The sequence below is a fragment of the Salvelinus namaycush genome, chromosome 12 (genome assembly GCF_016432855.1).
Source record: "Salvelinus namaycush isolate Seneca chromosome 12, SaNama_1.0, whole genome shotgun sequence".
NCBI classification, from domain to species: domain Eukaryota; kingdom Metazoa; phylum Chordata; class Actinopteri; order Salmoniformes; family Salmonidae; genus Salvelinus; species Salvelinus namaycush.
In genome coordinates this window covers 2,091,274-2,111,417 of record NC_052318.1, presented here as the reverse complement: position 1 = coordinate 2,111,417, position 20,144 = coordinate 2,091,274, and the positions used below count along the sequence as shown (strand labels likewise).

The window sequence follows — 20,144 nt, the reverse complement described above, 5'->3', positions numbered from 1 at the left end:
CATTGAGGATACCATCAACACCACAGGCCTTTTTGGGTTGGAGGGTTTTTATTTTGTCCTGTAGTTCATTCAAGGCAACTGGATAATCCAGTGGGTTCTGGTAGTCTCTCTCTCTCTCTCTCTCCTACTCTCTCATGACCTCTAGTGTGGTAACAGCCTCACTACACATGTTCGTATGTAGCAGATGGGTATCTGTGAAACTCATTCAGTCCAAAGTGTCTCCACTTCCACTGGCAAATATCTATGGCGCAAATGGGTAAGACTCTTCAGGAAGGCCGCCACGTGTGTTTGCGAGGCATAGGTCCTGGGTTCGAGGTATGAGCTGAATCAGGAGACCGCGGTACTCGCTAGGCAGCCAGCCTGAAGTTCTTTATACCAGTGGAAGCTGCTGAAGGACGGACGTCTCATAATAATGTCTGGAATGGAGTTAATGGAATGGTATAAAACACACCAAATACCTGGTTTCCATGTGGTTGATACCATTCCATTGACTCCATTCCAGCTATTATTAGGAGCCGTCCTCCCCTCAGCAGCCTCCACTGCTTTACACATAGACATAACATTCAACCTCTTGCAGAGATCTTTGATATTAAAAAGTGCTTGATAGGATACTATTGAATGCTGCAGAAAAAAAAACATAATTAGCACAGTCAGCTTCCATATGAGTTACTGAGTTCCATATACTCAGACATGCATGAATCGAGAGCGAATCCAGTGAATAACATGATTTTATGAATGACAATATCATATCCCCATTGGAGATGGGTTTCATGAGTACTGATCTAAGACAGCGACATGATCTGTGTGGTGTTTTAAAAAGCACTAACCCAGTCACTGATATCCATATGATTGACATCATTTATTCACTCCTGAAACAAAATGTTCTCGCATTCCATTATTTAAAAAAAAAAATGTTAATAAGCCGGTGTGGAATTCAGCACACGTCTGTTTGACAGGTGTGATGTGAAATGTTTAACTTTTAGTGTGATGTTTAGACAGTGGTGGATTTAGGTATAAGCGACATGGACAGCTGCCCGGGGCGGCATCTTGCCAGGGGGCGGCACGGGGCGCCCGCATTTTTTTTTTTTTTTTTTTTTTGGAATGGTGACATTTGCGCAATTGGTTTTCTATCGCTCATTTGAACGTCACATCAATGATATCATGTCACCGTGTGGGACTGTGGATCAATTAACCTTGTCGGAGTGGGCACCCTGATTCTAGTTTGTTAGCTAGTCAGGCTACTGCCTGGGAAGGTCTCCCACTCAGAAGTATGAGATGGGGAGGGGGGCGGGGGTAGGTTGACCTCAGGTCTCCCCACTGGAAGCCCGAGGTAGGGGGAGCGGTGGAATCTATCAAATAGCGCACCTCTAACTTTGTACAGTACTAATGCAATTAGTAAAATCAGTCACACTATGAAACGCTACCAAATAAATCACAATTCATTCATAATACTGTGAATATATAGTTTCACAGACATATTGTTGCATTTTCTTCCAGTTTGTGCGAAATCGTTAAGAATAATTTAAAACCAGTCTGCACACCACCAAGGTGAATTGGTTTAGTCTTAGACTCTTGGTTGACAGTGTTGGGGCATGGGTAATGTATTAATGCTCGAGTGCCAAATCAACATTTGTCTTTGTTACTTCTTTTTGACATTTATGAGTCTAATATTTGTATATATTTTTTATAGTTTTAAATGTACATTATTTATTTGTGTTGTTCCAAATGTCTGAATAAAAAAGTAGGAATTTGGGGGGGGTTCGCCCAGGGAGCCATACAAGCTAGAAACGTCACTGTGTTTAGGGATATTTATATATGTATTACCAATCATGTGCTTATGAATAGGGGTTGTCAATAGTGGGCTTAGCGCACAGGGTAGGTTAAAGTTCACAGCGCGCATACGGAGAGTTGAGTTTCTTGCAGTCTAAAATCTATTCATTCCAGAACAGGATACAGCGCTGGCCCAGTTCAATATATTCTTTCGCTGTGGATTCTGGGAGTTGAGGACACTGTCCAAGCTTGTTGTAGCCTACCGGGTGTTGACAGAAGACACGTTGCTGTTCCCCTTTTCTGTAAGTAATGAACCTCTTTTGGTTAACAATAACATTTACATCGTTGAGCCAGATGCTTCCGATATGTCACAGTTATCCTTCCCTCGAACGCTCACGTTGCTATTTTGTCTTTATCTTGCAAGTACGGCAAAATTGTAGGCTATTTATGGCTATGAGGGCTAACTGGAAATATGACGTTAGGATTTGCAACTCAAACGCGCGTCGTGAGCAAGCGAATGTCCTTGGGTTCGCGTGTGTGCCATTCTCCCTTAAGCGCCATTTAATTCAATTCCATTTTGTAAACATTCTACAGGCCTACATGTGGACGAGATCAAATGGACCGTTTACACCAGGAAATCGTTCTCTTGACAGACCCCGCAACAACAACAAAAATAACTCTTAAATCGCGGTCTTGTGCACCTGGATGGCTCTGACTTTCTGACAGATGTTGCTCTGTTCATTTGTCAGTCAATTGGAGTGCATTTACGTCTCAATCTGGTCATTGCAAATTTGTATATTTTATTCTTCAGAAAGAAATGTCTTTACCCCTTTGTAGCAGCATGATATGCATTTGTTTTAGGCCCATTGTATTATAACGTATCAATTGATCCTTTATTGCGTGTAAGTGAGCTTGAGGTAGGCTACTTTATAGAAAGTAGGCCTGTTCTTAGCTACAGATTGTTACACCAGAATGTGATTTAACCAAAGATTTGTTACATCAGATAATGTTATTTAAACAAAGATTTTTGGTATCTATTATAGTACTGGGAGTTACAGGTTTGCCTATACAAAACGTCGCCAGAGAATTGAACCTGGTATTGGCGATACGATCTTCGTTCTCGATTCAGCCAAACATGTATCTTCTAAAATGTTTTTTTTGTCCAGTTACAGGTGGTGTGTTTTGAAGTTAGAAAATTATCCATTATTTAAATAACAAAACATTTTCCTCCATGAAGTAATCCAACGATGTGTATGCCGCCATCTTGTATATTTCAAATCTTCTCTCATTGATCAAGACAGGTGAGTGTCATCATGACATGCGGCACATTGTGGTGGACCCACCTGTTCAACCAATGAGAGAAGATTTGAAATATATAAGATGTCGGCTTACACGTTTGTATTTATTTTAGTAACGGAGAATTTTTTTACTTCTAACGCACCACCTGCAACTGGACACAAACATTCTAGAAGATACATGTTTGGCCAAATCGAGAAGACAATAACATCGCCAATACCAGGTTAGTTGAAAAATCTCTGGCAACGTTTTCTATAGACAAACTTGTTACTCCCAGTAATGGGATTGAACCTACAATCTTTGTTTAAATCCCATTATCTGGTGTGTAACCATCTGTAGCTAGACTGTACTAGGCCTGTGACGGGAAAGGATATGTTTTCATAAATAATAGCCTAGTGCTGATGAATTGCCAACTTGGCATTCCCTAGGTAGTTGTAATACACTTACAACTCTCACATCATTCTTTTAAAATAATATAATTTATATTACAGTATATAAATGTATCGTTCACAAAAAGAGAAACATATTGTCTCAAGATTTTGAGTGTATTGAGAAAATATGTTAATTTAGGCATTTCCACTGCAAATAATGACCTAATAAAAGAAAATCATATTTATATTCTGGTAGTGTGACTTGATGTATTATACATTATAGAAAAGTGGGTATTATTCTAACACAGTATTTTATAGGCCTTTGTTTGATTAGTATACTACTCACAACAACTCGATTGTGACCAAACCGATATGAATCTGTCCTGTAAAAGCAGAACATCACACTGGTAGCGACACCATGTCCAGCCGAGGAGGAAAAAAGAAGATGACCAAGATGTCCAGGTCGACAAAGGCCGGAGTCATCTTCCCTGTGGGGCGAATGCTGCGCTACATCAAGAAGGGTCTGCCCAAGTACAGGGTCGGTGTGGGTGCCCCAGTCTACATGGCCGCTGTTCTGGAGTACCTCACTGGTGAGGAAGCAAAACAAATCATATGAAGACACCGGATGTATCCCAAATTACTCCCCTTTTGGGCCCTGGTCAGAAGTAGTATACTGTATAGGGGGGGGGAAGGTGTAATTTGGGATACATCCAATGCATTTCAATGCTTTTGAATGTTTTTTTGGTGATGCCATGTTGTGAGATACTCCAGAACAATTATCTCACTGGTGAGAGCGCAACGGTGCAATGTTGTACAGTAGTTAACTTTTAAATGAGTCAAAATGTTCATGTTGGTGATGAGTTATTTAGCTAAATAAAGTTGGCTGCTCAACCCTACCGTGTTGGGAGATTAACTGATCAGTGAGAGGAGATGTTAAAGCCCCATTTCAGTTTTTGTAATAATATATATATTTTTAAACATCACTGTTTATTTAATGACGCTGTGTGGTCTGCAAAGCGTATGCACTTGCATCTCAGATGGTATTTTTGCATCTCAAACGGTATGTAGGCGCACAACCTGGTGACATTTGTTGGTCTCCAGTCAGTTTGGTGTCAGTCAGTAGCTCTGGTCCAGGGCGCCAGTGTGCTACGCACATACCAGTCGGTGCACTAGCTCTTGTCCAGGGTGTTCTGTTAACCACTGATGCTTGTGCAGCTCGCTAATACACGCTAGCTGGCTAATACACGCTAGCTGGCTAATACACGCTAGCTGGCTAGTACACGCTAGCTGGCTAGTACACGCTAGCTGGCTAGTACACACTAGCTGGCTATCTAGTACACTAGCTAGTACCTAGTTTTATAATTCTAAATGTAATTTCACCACCCGTGCTGTTGGTGGCAGTAACGCGCCATCCTCTGGCACCATTCGACATCCTGTCTCATTTTGTGTCTCACAGCGTCTGTTGCGTGAGAAGGTATCTGCTGGAGCCAGACTTGGAAATTCCATGCATTTTTTTTCAAACAGCTCTTACACAAAAAGGGCATTATAATTTTCACATTCATTGTTATTTTGACCTCATAGTGTGGAAATGCCATTAAAAAAAAACAGGACAATCCTGTTATTAACTGCACTGCACCTTAAAGATATCGATATATTCTTAATCCCTCCTGTGGACCTGCATTCCCAGTGCCCTCACTACTCTACACTGTTCTTCCACTTCTGAAAGCAGCTTAATTCTGACTTATCTTCAATGCTGCTGGTCTTGGGCTTATTTGGCTGCTGGCCAGTGGATGCTTTTGAGTTACATTGTCAGACCTCTGCACCAGGTCAAGCTGTGTTAACAAAATTAACTATCTATTCTTGTGTTCCAGCTGAAATCCTGGAGCTGGCGGGCAATGCAGCCAGGGACAATAAGAAAGGACGTGTCACACCACGACACATCCTTCTAGCCATCGCCAACGACGAGGAGCTCAACCAGGTCAGCTGTTATTCTGGTAACTTTCCCAAAAAATTCCCGGGTTTTCCAGAAATACTGCTTGGAAGGTTCCTGGAATCCGGAGGGGAATAAACAGGAAATCTGGGAATCCTCCGACTGGGATATCTGGAAAAACCTTGGGAGTTTGGGAAAGTTACCAGCTTTTTGCAACCTTAGTTTAAATACATGCCCCATCTTTGTGAGGTCATCCGCTGGTTAGAGAAGGGTGCAATCCAATGCAGACCACATGATTTCACCCACTGTCTCTCTGCAGCTGCTGAAAGGTGTGACCATCGCAGCCGGCGGAGTCTTACCTAACATCCACCCTGAGCTGCTAGCTAAGAAGAGGGGGTCAAAGGGCAAGCTGGAGGCTGTCATCACGCCTCCTCCCGCCATCAAGAAATCCAAGATGTCCGCCACTAAGAAATCGGCCAAAAAGGCAGCTGCAGGGAAAAGGGCCAAAGCTAAGGTATACAATATGTGAGGGATAAACGCAAACATTCTGTGTAGGGGTGAACGACTCCAGGATCCTGTGATTTAAAAAAAAAAAGAATAATCATGTTTTTGTAGTTGGAGTGGACTCTTGCTCGACTCCCAAAACACGCTGAAGCGGCTACGTACACACCACCTCATTATGGCAGAATCCTACTAGGGAGACTACTATTGCGTACCAGAAAGGACGAGCATGAAGCTTTGCATTTGCTCATCAATTTAGCCTATAAAAAGCCTATGTTGTTTGAGTGTAGAAGGTGATGTGTAGGGACTAGAATATTTCAGTGATATTTCCGCTGTGCACCGCCTTGACCGATCCCGTGGGATGATGCAGCGCACTATTCTTTGCCGTGTTATAGTCCTATTGGACGGGACTAGTATTACTAGAGTCCTATTGGACGGGACTAGTATTACTAGAGCCCTATTGGACGGGACTAGTATTACTAGAGCCCTATTGGACGGGACTAGTATTACTAGAGCCCTATTGGACGGGACTAGTATTACTAGAGCCCTATTGGACGGCACTAGTATTACTAGAGCCCTATTGGACGGCACTAGTATTACTAGAGCCCTATTGGACGGCACTAGTATTACTAGAGCCCTATTGAAGCTAAGAAGCTAACTTAACTCTAGTGGTGGGGTGTGAGGCCAGAGTTGCGTGAAGCAGCTTTAACTGGGAACTTAACCCCGTCCATATAAATCAGGCGTCTCACGTTATTCACGTAGTCTACCACTTGTTATGGAAACCCAGAGGAGTCCTACCTAACCGCCCGTGGCTTCACATAGCCCCCCTACACACAAACACTCCGCAACGCGCTACGATACAGTACAGATTTCGCTCCAACCTGTCACTCAATCATTCTAACTTTTTAGCCATTTTTATATAGGGACATTAAACTAAAACTGAGGCGGCACAAGTTTCAACTGAGGGGCTAAGCCCCCTTTTGGCCCCTCGTGGAACAGAGCTGTTTTATCATAAATATCCTGTGCTTTTTCGTTTGGCGCATACAGTCCCAGCTAGGCTACGTTGTAACCGCCGACGCGGCCATGGCGCTCGCATATGGGGCTCAGCCAGGACTATTAATTTTGTAACTGAATGAAAACAAAAAAAGTGATTTAAATGATTTGAAGTTGGGAAAATAGATGACAAAAATGCAGAATGGTGTTAAATGCCTGTAAACAGCTTGGGGAGGGAAATCATTTCATTGACTGACTGGTCCGTTGTGACAAAGCTCTTAAAAGAAAAGGAGAAAAAATTAGAATGGACTCTACCTACATGTGTATTTACCCTACTGTTATTACCAAACTAATGGCTGGATACAGCCCTCAACCACGCTAAATGGCTGGATACAGCCCTCAGCCACGCTAAATGGCTGGATACAGCCCGTAGCCACGCTAAATGGCTGGATACAGCCCGTAGCCACGCTAAATGGCTGGATACAGCCCGTAGCCACGCTAAATGGCTGGATACAGCCCGTAGCCACGCTAAATGGCTGGATACAGCCCGTAGCCACGCTAAATGGCTGGATACAGCCCTCAGCCACGCTAAATGGCTGGATACAGCCCGTAGCCACGCTAAATGGCTGGATACAGCCCGTAGCCACGCTAAATGGCTGGATACAGCCCGTAGCCATTTAGCGTGGCTAAGGTGCCTTATTGCTATTATAAACAGGTTAATAAAAAATGCCATACCTGTGGTATACGGTCTGATATACCACGGCTTTCAGACAATCTGCATTCTGGCCTTGAACCACCCGGTTTATAATATAACTTAAGGCTAAGGTATACAATATGTTATACAGGCAAGTTGGTTCAGGTGGAGACTTTGAATGTAGACCCCATAAATATCAACACGATAAAACAATTTAGGTTTAGCGCACCTCAACTTTATTATGTTAAACTCCCTTACGCAAATGTCCTAATGTCACTGAATGTTTTGGACTGTGTTGTCTAGGCCTACGTAATATCACCTGATGTTTCTCATATGTCTCTCTGGCCCAGCAGAAACAGGGAGAGGTGAGCAAAGCTGCCTCGGCGGACAGCACCACAGAAGGAACGCCTACGGACGGATTCACTGTCCTCTCCACCAAGAGTCTTTTCCTGGGTCAGAAGGTAGGTTCGTCGGTCACTACTACCACGTCACTTTTCATAGAGGCCTCGCAGCTTCTCCTCATTGAGACGAACAAAGGGTTCCATGCATTCAGGGTGACGTTGCTGATAGTAGATGGTGTATTGAGGGGAAATATGACGGGATATTCATATGCGCACTCACAGGAACCAAGACATTATAGTGGAGAATATAGAGGGGATGACATCATCTTATGTACTGCTTTACTTAACGTTGTTTTTCATTTCCTAAAAATTGCTTTTTTTATATATATACCATTATTTGTTTTGTATATAGATGAATTGTTCTGAAACTTTAACTATGGCAGCAAAATGTATAACAGTTTTTTTTATGGATCAACCTTTCACATAAATGTATGTTTCTCCATGGTCAATCAGCATGAGTTTCCTGTAGGGAAACCTTCATAAAGTGTTCATACCTCTTGACTTATTCCATATTTTGTTGTGTTAGAGCCTGAAATCAAAAAGGTATTAAATGTTTATTTTTTTCACCCATCGACACACAATACCCCATAATGACAAAGTGAAGACATGTTTTTAGACATTTTTGCAAATGTATTGAAAATTAAATACAGAAATATATTCACACTTCTGAGTCAATCAAATCAAATTTATTTATATAGCCCTTCTTACATCAGCTGATATCTCAAAGTGCTGTATAGAAACCCAGCCTAAAACCCCAAAGAGCAAGAAATGCAGGTGTAGAAGCACGGTGGCTAGGAAAAACTCCCTAGAAAGGCCAAAACCTAGGAAGAAACCTAGAGAGGAACCAGGCTATGAGGGGTGGCCAGTCCTCTTCTGGCTGTGCCGGGTGGAGATTATAACAGAACATGGCCAAGATGTTCATAAATGACCAGCATGGTCAAATAATAATAATCACAGTAGCTGTCGAGGGTGCAACAGGTCAGCACCTCAGGAGTAAATGTCAGTTGGCTTTTCATAGCCTCATTGAGAGTATCTCTACCGCTCCTGCTGTCTCTAGAGAGTTGAAAACAGCAGGTCTGGGACAGGTAGCACGTCCGGTGAACAGGTCAGGGTTCCATAGCCGCAAGCAGAACAGTTGAAACTGGAGCAGCAGCACGGCCAGGTGGACTGGGAACAGCAAGGCGTCATCATGCCAGGTAGTCCTGAGGCATGGTCCTAGGGCTCAGGTCCCCTGAGAGCGAGAATTAGAGAGAGCATACTTAAATTCACACAGGACACTGGAGAAATACTCCAGATATACTGGAGGCTGAGACAGGAGGGGGCAGGAGACACTGTGGTCCCATCCGATGATACCCCCGGACAGGGCCAAACAGGCAGGATATAACCCCAGCCACTTTGCTGAAGCACAGCCCCCACACCCCTAGAGGGATATCTTCAACCACCAACTTACCATCCTGAGACAAGGCCGAGTATAGCCCACTAAGATCTCCGCCACGGCACAACCCAAGGGGGGCCGCCAACCCAGACAGGAAGACCACGTCAGTGACTCAACCCATTTAAGTGACGCACCCCTCCTAAGGACGGCATGGAAGAGCACCAGTAAGCCAGTGACTCGGCCCCTGTAATAGGGTTAGAGGCAGAGAATCCCAGTGGAGAGAGGGGAACCGTCTAGGCAGAGACAGCAAGGGCGGTTCGTTGCTCCAGTGCCTTTCCGTTCACCTTCACACTCCTGGGCCAGACTACACTCAATTATAGGCCCTACTGAAGAGATGAGTCTTCAATAAAGACTTAAAGGTTGAGACCGAGTCTGCGTCTCTCACATGGGTAGGCAGACCATTCCATAAAAATGGAGCTCTATAGGAGAAAGCCCTGCCTTCAGCTGTTTGCCTAGAAATTCTAGGGACAATTAGGAGGCCTGCGTCTTGTGACCGTAGCGTACGTGTAGGTATGTACGGCAGGACCAAATCGGAAAGATGGGTAGGAGCAAGCCCATGTAATGCTTTGTAGGTTATCAGTAAAACCTTGAAATCAGCCCTTGCCTTAACAGGAAGCCAGTGTAGGGAGGCTAGCACTGGAGTAAAATTATCACATTTTTTGGTTCTAGTCAGGATTCTAGCAGCCGTATTTAGCACTAACTGAAGTTTATTTAGTGCTTTATCCGGGTAGCCGGAAAGTAGAGCATTGCAGTAGTCTAACCTAGAAGTAACAAAAGCATGGATTAATTTTTCTGCATCAATTTTGGACAGAACATTTCTGATATTTGCAATGTTACCTAGATGGAAAAATCTTTATGTTCGTCAAAAAAGAGATCAGGGTCCAGAGTAACGCCGAGGTCCTTCACAGTTTTATCGCCGAGGTCCTTCACAGTTTTATTTCAGACGACTGTACAACCATCAAGATTAATTGTCAGATTCAGCAGAAGATCTCTTTGTTTCTTGGGACCTAGAACAAGCATCTCTGTTTTGTCCGAGTTTAAAAGTAGAAAGTTTGCAGCCATCCACTTCCTTATGTCTGAAACACAGGCTTCCAGCGAGGGAAATTTTGGGGCTTCACCATGTTTCATTGAAATGTACAGCTGTGTGTCATCTGCATAGCAGTGAAAGTTAACATTATGTTTTCGAATGACATCCCCAAGAGGTAAAATATATAGTGAAAACAATAGTGGTCCTAAAACGGAACCTAGAGGAACACATACATTTACAGTTGATTTGTCAGAGGACCAACCATTCACAGAGACAAACTGATATCTTTCCGATGCAACTGCATCTAGGGTATTGCGCAAGGTTAAATTGAGTTCCTCAGTTAGGTGGTTAACTGATTTTTGTCCTCTGACGTCCTTGGGTAGGCAGAGGGAGTCTGGAAGGGCATCAAGGAATCTTTGTGTCGTCTGAGAATTTATAGCACGACTTTTGTTGCTCCTTGGTTGGGGTCTGAGCAGATTATTTGTTGCGATTGCAAACGTAATAAAATGGTGGTCCGATAGTCCAGGATTATGAGGAAAAATATTAAGATCCACAACATTTATTCCACGGGACAAAACTAGGTCCAGAGTATGACTGTGGCAGTGAGTAGGTCTGGAGACATGTTGGACAAAACCCACTGAGTCGATGATGGCTCCGAAAGCCTTTTGGAGTGGGTCTGTGGACTTTTCTATGTGAATATTGAAGTCACCAAAAATGTTAATATTATCTGCTATGACTACAAGGTCTGATTAGGATTTCAGGGAACTCAGTGAGGAACGCTGTATACGGCCCAGGAGGCCTGTAAACTGTAGCATGACTAGAAGCTCAAAAGACGAAAACATATATTTTTTTTTCATTAATTGAAATTTGCTTTCGTAAATGTTAGCAACACCTCCGCCTTTGCGGGATGTGCGGGGGATGTGGTCACTAGGGTAACCAGGAGGTGAGGCCTCATTTAACACAGTAAATTCATCAGGCTTAAGCCATGTTTCAATTAGGCCAAACACATCAAGTTTATGATCAGTGATTAGTTCATTGACTATAACTGCCTTTGAAGATCTAACAATAAGTAGCCCTATTTTGAGATGTGAGGTATCACGATCTCTTTCAATAATGGCAGGAATGGAGGAGGTCTTTATTCTAGTGAGATTGCTAAGGCGAACACCGCCATGTTTAGTTTTGCCCAACCTAGGTCGAGGCACAGACACGGTCTCAATGGGGATAGCTGAGATGACTACACTGACTGTGCTAGTGGCAGACTCCACTAAGCTGGCAGGCTGGCTAACAGCCTGCTGCCTGGCCTGCACCCTATTTCATTGTGGAGCTAAGGGAGTTAGAGCCCTGTCTATGTTCGTAGATAAGATGAGAGCACCCCTCCAGCTAGGATGGAGTCCGGCACTCCTCAACAAGCCAGGCTTGGTCCTGTTTGTGGGTGAGTCCCAGAAAGAGGGCCAATTATCTACAAATTCTATCTTTTGGGAGGGGCAGAAAACAGTTTTCAACCAGCGATTGAGTTGTGAGACTCTGCTGTAGAGCTCGTCACTCCCCCTAACTGGGAGGGGCCAGAGACAATTACTAGATGCCGACACATCTTTCTAGCTGATTTACATGCTGAAGCTATGTTGCGCTTGGTGACCTCCTGACTGTTTCATCCTAACATCGTTGGTGGCGACGTGGATAACAATATCACTATACTCTCTACACTCGCCAGTTTTAGCTTTAGCCAGCACCATCTTCAGATTAGCCTTAACGTCGGTAGCCCTGCCCCCTGGTAAACAGTGTATGATCGCTGGATGATTATTTTTAAGTCTAATACTATGGGTAATGGAGTCGCCAATGATTAGGGTTTTCAATTTGTCAGAGCTAATGGTGGGAGCCTTCGGCGTCTCAGATCCCGTAACGGGAGGAGTAGAGACCAGAGAAGGCTCGGCCTCTGACTCCGACTCGCTGCTTAATGGGGAGAACCGGTTGAAAGTTTCTGTCGGCTGAATGAGCGACATGTTGGAATCACCTTTGGCGGTGATTACAGCTGTGAATCTTTCTGGATAAGTCTCTAAGAGCTTTGCACACCTGGATTGTACAATATTTGCACATTTTAAAATTCTGCAAGCTCTGTCAAGGTAAATAAATACAAGTTGGATGTTGATCATTGCTAGTCAGCCATTTTCAAGTCTTGCCATAGATTTTCAAGCTGATTTAAGTCAAAACTGTAACTAGGCCACTCAGGAACATTCAATGTTGTCTTGATAATCAACTCCAGTGTATATTTGGTCTTGCATTTTAGGTTATTGTCCTGCTGAAAGGTGAATGTGTCTGTTGGAAAGCAGACTGAACCAGGATTTCCTCTAGGATTTTGCCTGTGCTTACGTAGCTCTTCTGTTTCTTTTTATCCTAAAAAACTCCCTTTTACTTGCCGATGACAAGCATACCCATAACATGATGCAGCCACCACCATGCTTAAAAATATGAAGAGTGATGTGCTGGTTGGATTTTCCCCAAACATAACACATAGCAAAACCATAGCAAAGTTAATTCCGTTGCCACATTCTTTGCAGTTTTATTTAGTGCCTTATTGCCAACAGGATGCACATTTTGGAATATTTTTTAATTCTGTACAGGCTTCCTTTTCCCTCTGTCATTTAGGTTAGTATTGTGGAGTAACTACAAAGGGGTTGAGCCATCCTCAGTTTTCTCCTATCACAGCCATTAAACTCTTAACTGTTTTTAAGTCACCATTGGCCTCATGGTGAAATCCCTGAGCGATTTCCTTCCTTTCCGGCAACTGAGTTAGGAAGAACGCCTGTATCTTTGTAGTGACTGAGTATATTGATGCACCATCCAAAGTGTATTTAGTAACCTCACCATGCTCAAAGGGATATTCAATGTCTGCTTTAAAAAAATAAATGTTTATCCATCTACCAAAAGGTGACCTTCTTTGCTTATTGACTCGAGACATTTCATCTTTCAATTAAAAAAATACATTGTAAACATTTCTAAAAACATTAATCCACTTTGATATTATGTGGTATTTTGTGTAGGCCAGTGATGCGAAATATCAATGTAATTCATTTTAAATTCAGGCTGTAACACAACAATATGTGGAAGAAGTGACACTTTCTCAAGGCATTTGTAAAAGGATATCCTTCCAGTGTCGACTGTTAGACCAGTAACACCCCGTGAATCCCATGAGCTCCAAATGGCAACTTATGGCACCCTATTGCCCAAAGAGCTATTGCCCAAAGAGGGCACCCTATTGCCCAAAGAGCTATTGCCCAAAGAGGGCACCCTATTGCCCAAAGAGGGCACCCTATTGCCCAAAGAGGGCACCCTATTGCCCAAAGAGGGCGCCCTATTGCCCAAAGAGGGCGCCCTATTGCCCAAAGAGGGCGCCCTATTGCCCAAAGAGGGCGCCCTATTGCCCAAAGAGGGCGCCCTATTGCCCAAAGAGGGCGCCCTATTGCCCAAAGAGGGCGCCCTATTGCCCAAAGAGGGCACCCTATTGCCTCTACAGTGCATTACTTTTGACCAGGGCACATAGATTTGTGGTCAAATGTAGTGCACTATATAGGGACTAGGGTGCCATTTCAGACACATGATTGGTTACTGCTACATGATTGGTTACTGTGTATCTGTGAAAAGAGTTCCCCTCCCTCCTCGCTGCTGCTCCCCTGCAATGAAGACAATCGAGTGCTTTATTTTCTTTGTTCACTTGCTGATGTCACCTCGTACTTTGGCCTCGCAAACATACGCTAACAAACCAGGCTGCCGCACTAAACTAACCAGTTTATCTACTGTAGAGTGGGTGCCGCCATAGCTGGCAGCTAGGATGGTGTGAGTGAGAAGGTGTTTGTGGTTTGTAGTTCATCCGGCTCAACGTCTATTTGCTCGTTGAGACTATTTTTGCAGTGAAGTGCCCCTTGTTGAACGAAAGTTTGGGAAACATCATTAGTCGATGTCTGTTTTTTTTTCTTTTCATATCTGTCCAATGATTTTTATGCCCAATTCTATAAAACATTTATGACCTTTTTTAAAAAATGTGTTTGTTAGATTTTATGGAAAGAAAGCTACATTAAATCAATGGAATTCAAGTAATTTAGCTTGAGTATGTGGTTGGCAGTTAGATGTTCTACTGTTAGGGGTAGAGCAGTTGATGAAGGAGCTAATCACAGATTGCTGCATTTCGTTGAAATCGATGGAAAATGTAATAATGAATGTCATTAACCTAATTTACCATTCACTGGTGGTGGGTTCTTCTGACTGAAAGCAGACTTTATCTATTCAGACATACAGTTGAAGTCAGAAGTTTACATACACTTAGGTTGGAGTCATTAAAACTCGTTTTTCAACCACTCCACACATTTCTTGTTAACAAACTAGTTTTGGCAAGTCGGTTAGGACATCTACTTTGTGCATGACACAAGTAATTTTTCCAACAATTGTTTACAGACAGATTATTTCACTGTATCACAATTCCAGTGGATCAGAAGTTTACATACACTAAGTTGACTGTGCCTTTAAACAGCTTGGAAAATTCTAGAAAATGATGTCATGGCTTTAGAAGCTTCTGATAGGCTAATTGATATCATTTGAGTCAATTGGAGGTGTACCTGTGGATGTATTTCAAGGCTTACCTTCAAACTCAGTGCCTCTTTCCTTGACATCATGGGAAAATCTAAAGAAATCAGCCAAGACCTCAGAAAAAAAATTGTAGACCTCCACAAGTCTGGTTCATCCTTGGGAGCAATTTTTCCAAATGCCTGAAGGTACCACGTTCATCTGTACAAACAATAGTATTCAAGTATAAACACCATGGGACCACACAGCCGTCATACCGCTCAGGAAGGAGACGCGTTCTGTCTCCTAGAGATGAACGTACTTTGGTGTGAAAAGTTCAAATCAATCCCAGAACAACAGCAAAGGACCTCGTGAAGATGCTGGAGGAAACAGGTACAAAAGTATCTATATCCACAGTAAAATGAGTCCTATATCGATGTAACCTGAATGGCCACTCAGCAAGGAAGAAGCCACTGCTCCAAAACCGCCATAAAAAAGACAGACTACGGTTTGCAAGTGTACATGGGGACACACAGTGGGGCAAAAAAGTATTTAGTCAGCCACCAATTGTGCAAGTTCTCCCACTTAAAAAGATGAGAGAGGCCTGTAATTTTCATCATAGGTACACTTCAACTATGACAGACAAAATGAGAAAAAAAAATCCAGAAAATCACATTGTAGGATTTTTAATGAATTTATTTGCAAATTATGGTGGAAAATAAGTATTTGGTCAATAACAAAAGTTTCTCAATACTTTGTTATATACTCTTTGTTGGCAATGACAAGAGGTCAAACGTTTTCTGTAAGTCTTCACAAGGTTTTCACACACTGTTGCTGGTATTTTGGCCCATTCCTCCATGCAGATCTCCTCTAGAGCAGTAATGTTTTGGGGCTGTTGCTGGGCAACACGGACTTTCAACTCTCTCCAAAGATTTTCTATGGGGTTGAGATCTGGAGACTGGCTAGGCCACTCCAGGACCTTGAAATGCTTCTTACGAAGCCACTCCTTCGTTGCCTGGGCAGTGTGTTTGGGATCATTGTCATGCTGAAAGACCCAGCCACGTTTCATCTTCAATGCCCTTGCTGATGGAAGGAGGTTTTCACTCAAAATCTCACGATACATGGCCCCATTCATTCTTTCCTTTACACGGATCAGTCGTCCTGGTCCCTTTGCAGAAAAACAGCCCCAAAGCATGATGTTTCCACCCCCATGCTTCACAGTAGGTATGGTGTTCTTTGGATGCAACTCAGCATTCTTTGTCCTCCAAACACGACGAGTTGAGTTTTTCCAAAAAGTTATATTTTGGTTTCATCTGACCATATGACATTCTCCCAATCTTCTTCTGGATCATCCAAATGCTCTCTAGCAAATTTCAGACGGGCCTGGACATGTACTGGCTTAAGCAGGGGGACACGTCTGGCACTGCAGGATTTGAGTCCCTGGCGGCGTAGTGTGTTACTGATGGTAGGCTTTGTTACTTTGGTCCCAGCTCTCTGCAGGTCATTCACTAGGTCCCCCCGTGTGGTTCTGGGATTTTTGCTCACCGTTCTTGTGATCATTTTGACCCCACGGGGTGAGATCTTGCGTGGAGCCCCAGATCGAGGGAGATTATCAGTGGTCTTGTATGTCTTCCATTTCCTAATAATTGCTCCCACATTTGATTTCTTCAAACCAAGCTGCTTACCTATTGCAGATTCAGTCTTCCCAGCCTGGTGCAGGTCTACAATTTTGTTTCTGGTGTCCTTTGACAGCTCTTTGGTCTTGGCCATAGTGGAGTTTGGAGTGTGACTGTTTGAGGTTGTGGACAGGTGTCTTTTATACTGATAACAAGTTCAAACAGGTGCCATTAATACAGGTAACGAGTGGAGGACAGAGGAGCCTCTTAAAAAAGAAGTTACAGGTCTGTGAGAGCCAGAAATCTTGCTTGTTTGTAGGTGACCAAATACTTATTTTCCATCATAATTTGCAAATAAATTCATAAAAAATCCTACAATGTGATTTTCTGGAGAAAAAAAAATCTAATTTTGTCTGTCATAGTTGAAGTGTACCTATGATGACAATTACAGGCTTCTCTAATCTTTTTAAGTGGGAGAACTTGCACAATTGGTGGCTGACTAAATACTTTTTTGCCCCACTGTATATAGTACTTTTTGGAGAAATGTCCTCTGGTCTGATGAAACAAAAATAGACTGTTTGGCCATAATGACCATCATTATGTTTAGAGGAAAAAGGGGGAGGCTTGCAAGCCAAAGAACACCATCTCAACCGTGAAGCGCGGGGGTGGCAGCATCATGTTTGGGGGGTGCTTTGCTGCAGGAGGGGGGGGGGTGCTTTGCTGCAGGAGGGACTGGTGCACTTCACAAAATAGATGGCATCATGAGGAAGTCAAATTATGTGGATATATTGAAGAAACATCTCAAGACATCAGACAGGAAGTTAAAGCTTGGTTGCAAATGGGTCTTCCAAATGGACAATGACTCCAAGCATACTTCCAAAGTTGTGGCAAAATGGCTTAAGGACAACAAAGTCAAGGTATTGGAGTGGCCATCACAAAGCCCTGACCTCAATCCTATAGTAAATTAGTTGGCAGAACTGAAAAAGCGTATGCTAGCAAGGAGGCCTACAAACCTGACTCAGTTACACCAGCTCTGTCAGGAGGAATGGGCCAAAATTCACCCAACTTATTGTGGGAAGCTTGTGGAAGGCTACCCAAAACGTTTGACCCAAGTTAAACAATTTAAAGGCAATGCTACCAAATACTAATTGAGTGTATGTAAACTTCTGACCCACTGGGAATGTGATGAAAGAAATTAAAGCTGAAATAAATCATTCTCTCTACTATTATTCTGACATTTCACATTCTTAAAATAAAATGGTGATCCTAACTGACCTAAGACAGGGGATTTTTTTACTAGGATTAAATGTCAGGAATTGTGAAAAACTGAGTTTAAATGTATTTGGCTAAGGTGTATGTAAACTTCCGACTTCAACTGTATGTACAAGTCATCTCACTTTGATCGTTTCCTGGCTCTGTGTTTTCAGACACAATGGTTGTGGGAGGAGACTTGACTATAAGTCTGCATCCCTACATACTATTGGCCTATTTATTGCCTTACCTCCTTACTTCATTTGCACACACTGTATACAGATTTTTCTATTGTGTTATTGACTGTACGCTTGTTTATTCCACGTGTAACTCTGTTAGTTTTTGTCGCACTGCTTTGCTTTATCTTGGCAGAGGTCGCAGTTGTAAATGAGAACTTGTTCTCAAATGGCCTAGCTGGTTAAATGAAGGTGAAATTTAAAAAAGTGTGCTTTGGGGGTACAGGGTGCCATTTGGGATGTAGGCCAAATCTTTTTGTTTATGTACTGTATTCGTTGCGTCTTCCTTCTTTAAAAAAAAAAAAAATAGTTTTGTCTTTTTGGAGATGTCACAGTAGAAATGAATCGGCATGTCTTCATTCATGCATATCAAGTCATTTTCTGGGCTATTGTAAACATTTTGAATTAGTTTGATATCTACTCTGTGATGGTGTCATTCTAGTTTGGGATTGTTTTTTGACTGAAACAGATTGTTCTATCCTTCTCTGCTTCTAAATTCTATGGGCAATTTTATGTACCTCACTGCCAGTTGCCTAAAATCTGAAACACCTGGCTCAATACTCAGTAACTATGTAATCGGGAATGTTTTTCTAGAAGTTCATCTCTTTTTTTTGTTTTTCTCAGTGCAGTGTCTCAAACTAACAGGCTAATAGGATAACTATTTCATGTTCCTTTTCTGCGACGCTTGCTTTCTGATTCCTGCACTCTTCTAAATTCTACTTGTACCAAATCAGTCCTGCACTAAGGTGTGGTTTGATCGATCTAACGGCTTTGCTTCCCCCCCACCCCCCTCCCTGCTTGCTGGCGGCATGCTCTCTTCCCCCCCCCCCCCCCCCCCCAGCTAAACCTGGTTCACAGTGAGGTCAGTAACTTGGCTGGCTTTGACGTGGAGGGGGTCATCAACCCCACCAATGCAGACATTGACCTTAAAGATGATCTAGGTGAGCTCCCTTTCACTCTGCGGTTTGAAAGATCCTTGAATGCTGAACTTAAATGGGACACAGTCCCCAAATCGACTAGTTTATTAGAAACAAATGTGAAAAATGAATACATACATTGGATCTCAGGCTTATCCCTCAGATGAAATTCTAGGATTTTGTCAAATCTCTGCAGAGCAGTTGTCACCCCCCCCCCTGCCTGTCATGGATGTTATTGTTGGGTCTGTCTCTCTGGATTGGTCAGTCAGTCTCCTGTGTTTCTGAAATAAGTAAATAAGGAGCACAGCACTCTCACCTCTCGTTCTTTCTCCCCGATCCCTTTATGTTTTTACGTTCCTCATTTTTTCCCCCCATCCTCTTCCCCCTTCACCACTCACTGTGTTTTACCTCCCATGTTGATTGCCTGTTGTCATTGTTTGTAGTTGCAAGTTGTGCAAGCCGACATTTCCACCATTGACAGCGAGGCTGTTGTTCACCCGACCAATTCCACCCTCTACACTGGTGGTGAAGTAGGTAATAGAACCCTCCCTCATCACCATGGGTACAACGTGTTTTACGTTCCTCATTTTTTCCCCCCATCCTCTTCCCCCTTCCCCACTCACTGTGTTTTACCTCCCATGTTGATTGCCTGTTGTCATTGTTTGTAGTTGCAAGTTGTGCAAGCCGACATTTCCACCATTGACAGCGAGGCTGTTGTTCACCCGACCAATTCCACCCTCTACACTGGTGGTGAAGTAGGTAATAGAACCCTCCCTCATCACCATGGGTACAACGTGTTACCATGCCGACACCTGTAGCAAAGCATCCCATAATGCATCTTCTTCCTCCTCTTAGACAAATTTGTTCTCAGGGTGGAATTCTAACATTTTAGATGTAATTCAGACTTTTTCTGTGTTAATCGTGTGCATTGATCCATAAGAGATTGACGTCAACGCATGAGAGATTGTCTGTTTTTGGATCTGAAGTTTGGTTGCCTAGCCATACTACGTGTATGAAAGTAGAACTTTTTTTCAACCACCAATTACTGTGTAACTAATAACTTTTAAAAAGAGCATACTTCATGTTGTCAGCTATTGTATGAGGAGTTGGAAGAACATGCACCAATGCTTTGTGTTTTGATAACCTCTAAAA

The 20,144-nt window shown here is 43.0% G+C and overlaps 1 protein-coding gene across 11 annotated transcripts in view; it reads left to right on the top strand.

Moving 5' to 3' along the window:
• Positions 1 to 1,900: 1,900 nt before the first annotated feature.
• LOC120056809 (core histone macro-H2A.1) overlaps positions 1,901 to 20,144 on the top strand; it is a 31,778-nt gene continuing 13,534 nt past the window's right edge. The window contains exons 1-7 of one of the 11 annotated variants that reach the window (XR_005477835.1): positions 1,906 to 2,072; positions 3,833 to 4,027; positions 5,309 to 5,415; positions 5,687 to 5,881; positions 7,906 to 8,016; positions 19,436 to 19,526; positions 19,661 to 19,751. Coding sequence is in view for 10 of the 11 variants with exons in the window: in XM_039005015.1 (XP_038860943.1) it covers positions 3,856 to 4,027; positions 5,309 to 5,415; positions 5,687 to 5,881; positions 7,906 to 8,016; positions 19,436 to 19,522; positions 19,661 to 19,751 (763 nt within the window). In the remaining variant the exon portion in view is untranslated. Of the gene's footprint in view, positions 2,073 to 2,115; positions 2,550 to 3,829; positions 4,028 to 5,308; positions 5,416 to 5,686; positions 5,882 to 7,905; positions 8,017 to 18,916; positions 19,017 to 19,435; positions 19,527 to 19,660; positions 19,752 to 20,144 lie in introns of those variants that run through there. The other 10 variants (XM_039005015.1, XM_039005014.1, XM_039005011.1 and 7 more) reach the window with 10 other exon arrangements.